Below are 7,195 nucleotides of genomic sequence, written 5' to 3' on the forward strand. Positions count from 1 at the left end.
ATTGATACTAGCATGACATGTAATATGGCTCAGGTTGTCATTTCCTATCCCTGTCGCAATACACACAATGGCACCTGAAGTAATTCCTCCACGTACGGGGTAGCCAGTCCCGTTGTAGAAAAGTCTTAGTTCTTTCGGCGAGGCTAAATTGAGTTTGCACATGCCAGTGGTTTAGGATGCAGAGGGGGATGAAATAGCCAATCTGAGTCATAATACTATATGTGCAAGTCTAGCCCAACACTAACAATGGGTGAAGGAATATGTTTACCCCCGTGTTTACATTTCAGTGAAGCGTGAAATTGGTTAGAAAATGCACTTCATGAGTCTGGCTTTATTTTCACATGCCAAGCAGAATTATGAGGTACATAGCCAGCCTGTCATACATGAGACTCCTCCTCTCCAGTGGCCTGTCAGATGTGGTCGATGTCCCTGCCTGGCATAATAAATAAGCAGTACGTTGTAGGCTTTTCTTTTTTTTTTTGCATCTCTGTCTTGTACAATTTATATTTAATTCTAATGACTCCCCAAACATTTTTCTAATGTTTTATGAATGAACAGTTTGCATCCCATGCTTACACAAGCTACTTTTTTACTGTCACACATTATGTTTGAATGATCTGAACTACAGTATTGATCAGATGACAGTCCAAATAAAAGAGTTACATTTTTTTTGCTACGTGACTCATGTTTGTGGTATCATCAGTGTTTCCTTTTATTCACAGTTTTGAATATATTATTTAAGACACTTTGCAACAGTTGCATACAGCTGTATCATAGGTCATTTATTTATCATACCTATGGGTTACAAGTGTGTATGACGTTTGGAATGTGATGGTGCCGTCAGTATATTCTATTGCAGTACACTACATGCCTAACTAGTCAACATCAGGAGACTCACTCAGTCAAAATGTACATGCTACAACATATCAACTGCCTGTGCATTCATCCATTTTCAATACGTTTGATATGAAATGTCCTGTGTTATGGATTACATTAAGTTACTATGTGGGCTTTTATTTTGAAAAGGATTTGTACTTCCGGGTTGAACTTTTCCGTTTCCTGGTTTTAACATTACTAACTAGCTATCTTTTGGAGAGCAGCAAAGAATACAGTTTTTTTAAGGTAAGTAAATTGATCTGATCGTAATAACACATTTGCATTACAGTATAACAATACGGGCAAATAAGGAGAGACTTCACTAACATTCTTGTGGAATATTTGTGAGTGACAACCTTTTTTTTTTTTCTGGATTTTGCCTTCTCCGTTAGCTCAACAAGCAAACTTGTTTCCGTTATCATGAACTATTTTAGTTTAAGTTTTACCACATTTTAGTTGGTCTTTGTGACATCCTCAAAGTGTTTTTGTTATGAAACAAATGTTCGATATTGTTTTTTTTCTGAAGTTAGAGTAAGCTAACGCGTCTTGCTAAGGAAAACAGTGACGCCTGATATGTTTCAGGTAGATGCTAGGTTAATGCAACAAAGACGTTTAGCTAGTAGCTAACGTTAACTGGCTAGCCAGGGGCACCGCTTCAATAGCATCACCTGCATCCAGCTAGAAAAGAACGCGTAGATCTCCGTTATCAAGGAAGAGAGAAAGTCGTTTATCTGCTATAGGGGTTCTCAAACTTTCCGGAGCCCGGGACCCCTTTTGTGATAGGTACTTTTTCCACCACTGTGAATTACCTAATTGTCATACTTGAGTAAAAGTAAAGATTACCTTAATAGAAAATGACTCAAGTGAAAGTCACCCAGTAAAATACTACTTGAGTATAAGTCTAAAAGTATTTGGTTTTAAATATACTTAAGTATCATAAGTGTAATTTCTCAAATATAGTAAACTATCAGAAGGAAAAGTATAAATAATTGAACATTTTTTATATTAAGCAAACCAGACATCAGTTTTCTTATTTTGTATTTTATTTACGCCGGCTAGCCAGGGGAACACACCAACAGTCAGACATTTACAAATGACGCATGTGTATTTAGTGAGTCTGCCAGATCAGAGGCAGTGGGATGACGAGGGATTTCATCTTTAAGTGCATGAAATGGACCATTTCGCTGTCCTGCTAAGCATTCAAAATGTAACGAGTATTTTTTGGGTGTCAGCGAAAATGTAAAAAGTATATATTTTTTTTAGGAATGTAGTGAAGTTAAAGTTGTCAAGAATACAAATAGTAAAGTACAGATACTTTAAAAGTATTTTTACTTAAGTACTTTACACCACTGCAAATTCATCAGGAACCCTCTCATAATCGGAACACAATTTGAGTGAGAAAGTATAGGATACAAGGAGTTTTACTATGACTTTGGCAGTGCATGGCTGGACGAACCAAGTCTCGGCCCATAGGAAGGGAATGTTTTTGCAACATTTTTGATTATTATAATTTTTTCCAGATTCAAGCTAATTTTCTGCAATTCTACAAAAAATCATGAGGCAGAGAGCCTTTTTGTTGTTGCAGCTTTAAACCGCTTATCCTGCAATTCTACACAGTCTCATGGCAGTTACAAAGCTTGAATTACAGTGCATTTATGTTGATAAACATTTTAAGGGTAATACAAGAAGTGTTGAGTTGAACAGTGTCTATTTATACATTGTTTATACATTGTTCAATGGTGGACTACTGTGGCTACCAATATCCCTGCGAGCCTCCCATGCCCATGTTGCCCAGGGTTAAGAACATGAATTATAGATGAAAGGATCTATATGTATATCTACAGTACTAGTGGAATGATAGTGTTACACCGTATTTTTTTATTGGCCACACAAAATAGCATTCTTATGGTGCAGCCTTCTTATTAGTCAACAAAAGACGGACCATCTCTTATTAAATTTACTGGAGCCTGCAAATCTCTTTTAAAATTGACTGGGGCTGAGTTCGATGCTTACCTTTTGATGGACCAGTCAATTTATCAAGGAGATTTGCTGGTCCCAGTCAGTTTGACAAGATACCATCTGTCTTTTGTTGACCAATAAAAAGGCTGCACCATTAGAATCCATTTTAAAATTTAGAGATCTGTCTGTGGATCCCCTGCAGGACCCCACTTTGAGAACCCGTCTTGTAGATCAGGGGTTATCTTTGCTGTCAGGGTGCAGCAACAAAACAAGTCTTTTAAAAAGGTTTACATTGTTAATTAATTTTATTAATAAACAATCTTGCTTATAGACCTTAGTCTTTTTTAATGTATATAATTGTTTGCTCCTAATTGCTGCAGCTAAGAGAAACTCTGTTTTTTTGTTTATCTTGTAGCCCCAAGTGACTGACAGTGATGCATGGGACATGTTATTGACAGCCTTTGGAAAGATTCTGAATGGGAGGGCTTGCTTCTGAGAACTGACTGCAGCCACAAATCACCAGTCACATTTTCCCTGCAGCCGACCCGACTGCAACAACCATTATTCCAGCCCGTAATTAACCTGACATGTCTCAACCGAAGGAGTCAGGCGATCGTGGGAAAGACAGGGAGCGGGGTGCCCGTCCCAAGGTGAGACAGAGCCGGTCTGAGGAGAGAAGAGATGCCGGTGGAAGAGGAAAGAAAAAAGGCCAGACGTGCCATGAGCAGCAAGCTGCGGAGCGGCCTGTCAGTGATGGGTTTGAGTATGGGGACCTGCTGACTGGTCTGGAGCCCAGGGTCCGCTGCTCCTCCTCTCCCCTGAAGGAGGGCAGGAGATGGCAGGGCCTGGAGGGGGTCACTTCACTCAGCCAGGACAGGGGGACAGCCAGGCTGGCACAGGGGACAGCTGAGCCACCAGCCAGTGAGGCTGAGGGCAGGGGGGCAGGTGGCAGTCGCACACTCCGCCAAAAGATCCAGGATGCCATGGGGCAGTGTTTCCCCATAAAGACCAACACTCCATCGCCATCATTGTCCAGTTCCACTCAGCAGGTCTTCATGCCACAAGCTGCAGCTGCTGTAGGAGCTGCCTCCTCGCGCCGCAAGATCCACCTTAGTGAACTCATGCTGGACGACTGTCCCTTCGCTGCAGGCACTGAGCTGGCTCAGAAGTGGTACCTCATCAAGCAGCACACAGCCCCCATCTCCACACCTCCTATAGACACCTTGGTGGTCAGCGCTAGTGCCTCTGCCTCAAACATGGCCGCCGTGGTGGAGGATGTGGATGACCGGTTGCGAGAGCGCAGGCGCATCAGCATCGAGCAAGGCGTGGAGCCGCCGCCCAACGCAGAGATCCACACGTTTGAGGTGACGGCCCAGATCAACCCTCTGTACAAGCTGGGGCCCAAACTGGCCCATGGTATGAATGAGCTGGCAGGGGATGACAGGGCTACCATTCACCAGCAACAGCAGCTGCTTCTCCAGAGGCAGCAGCAGCACCAGCTCCTGCTGCAGAGCTGTCTGGACACTCTGGATGAGGTGGTAGCTGTGGCCGCCTCCTCTTCTGCCTCAGCATCTGCCTTGGTCCCTGTCTGTGAGACTGCTTCTGTCCCTGACCCCGTGGATGACCCTGAGGTCACAGCCAGCCTCCAGCCAACCAGAGCTGCCGTTCCCCAGGCTGAGGGTCCCCCTACTCAGGACGGCTATCGCATCCACACCCAGATCGACTACATCCACTGTCTGGTGCCTGACCTGCTGCAGATCACTAACCTACCCTGCTACTGGGGTGTGATGGACCGCTATGAGGCCGAGACTCTGCTGGAGGGCAAGCCAGAGGGCACCTTCCTCCTCCGCGACTCAGCCCAGGAAGACTACCTCTTCTCCGTCAGCTTCCGCCGCTACGGCCGCTCGCTGCACGCCCGCATTGAGCAGTGGAACCACAACTTCAGCTTCGACGTGCACGACCCCAGTGTGTTCCACGCGCCCACCGTCACGGGGCTGCTGGAGCACTACAAGGACCCCAACTCCTGCATGTTCTTCGAGCCGCTGCTGTCCAACCCCATCCACCGCACCCTGCCCTTCAGCCTGCAGCACGTGTGCAGGGCGGTGATCAGCAGCCGCACCACCTACGACGGCATCAACGTGCTGCCCATCCCCAACACCCTGAAGAAACACCTGAAGGAGTACCATTACAAGCAGAGGGTGAGGGTACGGAGGATGGACACCTGGTGGGAATAACAAAGACCTTCTGGTGGAAGTGAACCACAACTAGGTTACTAACTAAACACTTAACGGAGGCGGGCCTCGCTCAGTGGACAACCAGTTGACTCACTCCGTTTAAAAAATGAACATATACTTACCTACTGCATTCACTGTATACCTAGCTACCTGTTTTATTTATTATTTGCTGTATATGACGTCTTACACTTGTCTTAAACTCTGTGGATATTATGTTAATTCAATTACGATGCACATACACATTTTTCTCCGCTCACAATAAACTTCAGAATTATCCTAATGATACACCATGTGTGAGGGGATGTATCAATTCTTTGGGTTGACGTGAACAGAATCCAGGCTGGTTTGGTGGATGAGTAAAGGAGCACATACAGGTTTAATAATGGGTCAGTTAATTACCATATGTAGGCTGTATATGAATGGCAACCTGCTGGGAAACTGCTGAGAACCTGGCTGGTGGTATAAACCATTTGCAAATACATTTTTTTACATATTTTGTGTCATTCCTTTTAAAGGCAAAAGAAAGGTACTTAAGTGAATTTTTGACTCATCCTAATAACCTTGAATAATCCAATACTTTCCTATATAGCCTATAGTTTTCAGACGTAAACTAAAACTATGGGGTGTAAGTCAGGTAAATGTTTTGAGTTTCTATCCATGTGAGATGTTATTGTTACTACCTTTCAAATTAGTGAACATTGAAGCCATTGCTGAATGCTTAACACAAAATGAATGAAATTGAATGAGTTGAAACCATTTCTCAGTGTTAGAGGAAACAGTGATAATAGAGCAGTGTTGTTTTAGTGCTGAGAACAACATGAAGCAGCACCTGCTGAGAATAGCTCCATCTCTGTGAAGTTTGGAAGTAGATCTGTCTAGCTTTGGTCTATTGATCTTCTCAGCCTACCACTGAGCCTGTGTTGGAATCAGAGGAATGATGATGGAAGCACATAAGCTACCTTTACGTTTTGATCATTGAGTCATTGTGCCTTGTGCTTGGAGGCTGTTGGTGTAGCCTGGTCCAATATAGACATTCCAGCATGATGGTGATTTTAGGATGGCCTCCATTTTGTATAGCGATGTGATCTCAATAACATGTTACAGTACTGGCTATATCAAAAGGGAGGATTGTATCAAAAATGAGCTTTAAAAAAATAAATCTGCCTTTTTAGTACCATGTCCTCACATGACATGAACATTTACCAAGCTGTTGAATTTATGCCATCTCTCTGTTGATGATGTTTGGGCCTGGAAGGCTGATGAAATGATACAGATATTTGCACATTTACACATACCTCCGGCTGGGACTAAAAGCTGATCTGGAAGAATTCAGATAAGCAGACCTCTAAAGTGACAGACAGGAAATTGTATTTGCATACAGTGCATTCGGAAAGTATTCAGACCCCTTTTTCCACATTGTTACGTTACAGCCTTATTCTAAAATGGATTAAAGTAAGGAGTACCATTTTTCCTCATCAATCTACACACAATACCCCACAATGGCGAAGCGAAAACAGGTTAAGACATTTTTGAAAATCTATTAAAAATATAAATACCTTGTTTACATAATTATTCAGACCCTTTGCTATGCGACTCAAAATTGAGCTCAGGTGCATCCTGTTTCCATTGATCATCCTTGAGATGTTTCTACAACTTGATTGGTGTCCACCTGTGGTAAATTCAATTGATTGGACATGATTTGGAAAGGCATACACCTATCTATATATGGTCCCACAGTTGACAGTGCATGTCAGAGCAAAACCCATGCCATGAGGTCGAGGGAATTGTCTGTAGAGCTCTGAGACAGGATTGTGTCGAGGCACAGATCTGGGGAAGGGTACCAAAAAGTGTCTGCAGCATTGAAGGTCCCATACAGTGGCCTCCATCATTCTTAAATGTAAGAAGTTTGGAACAACTAAGACTCTACCTAGAGCCGGCCGCCCGGCCAAACTGAGCAATCGGGGGAGAAGGGCCTGATGGTCACTCCGACAGAGCTCCAGAGTTCCTCTGTGGAGATGGGAGAACCTTCCAGAAAGACAACCATGTTTGCACCCTTCCACCAATCAGGCCTTTATGGTAGAGTGGCCAGACGGAAGACACTCCTTAGTAAAAGGCACATGGCAGCC

The 7,195-nt window shown here is 43.7% G+C and overlaps 1 protein-coding gene across 2 annotated transcripts; it reads left to right on the forward strand.

Annotated features, from left to right (window-relative positions):
* The first annotated feature begins 1,049 nt into the window (after positions 1-1,049).
* LOC115206367 (suppressor of cytokine signaling 5-like) lies at positions 1,050-5,550 on the forward strand. 2 transcript variants are annotated; one of them, XM_029773219.1, is made up of 2 exons: positions 1,050-1,122; positions 3,251-5,550. In XM_029773219.1, exon 2 carries the CDS (start codon positions 3,423-3,425, stop codon positions 5,067-5,069), a length of 1,647 nt encoding a protein of 548 aa, XP_029629079.1. In that variant the 5' UTR covers positions 1,050-1,122; positions 3,251-3,422; the 3' UTR covers positions 5,070-5,550. The 2 variants fall into 2 exon arrangements, with proteins under 2 accessions (XP_029629079.1, XP_029629080.1); XM_029773220.1 differs by lacking the exon at positions 1,050-1,122 and adding an exon at positions 1,360-1,659.
* The last annotated feature ends 1,645 nt before the right edge of the window (positions 5,551-7,195 follow it).

The sequence above is a fragment of the Salmo trutta genome, chromosome 13, assembly GCF_901001165.1.
Source record: "Salmo trutta chromosome 13, fSalTru1.1, whole genome shotgun sequence".
NCBI lineage: Eukaryota > Metazoa > Chordata > Actinopteri > Salmoniformes > Salmonidae > Salmo > Salmo trutta.

What these genes read in the sequence shown, in the direction of transcription:
- LOC115206367 (XM_029773219.1), top strand. Translation starts at nt 3,423, where the DNA reads ATGTCTCAACCGAAGGAGTCAGGCGATCGTGGGAAAGACAGGGAGCGG.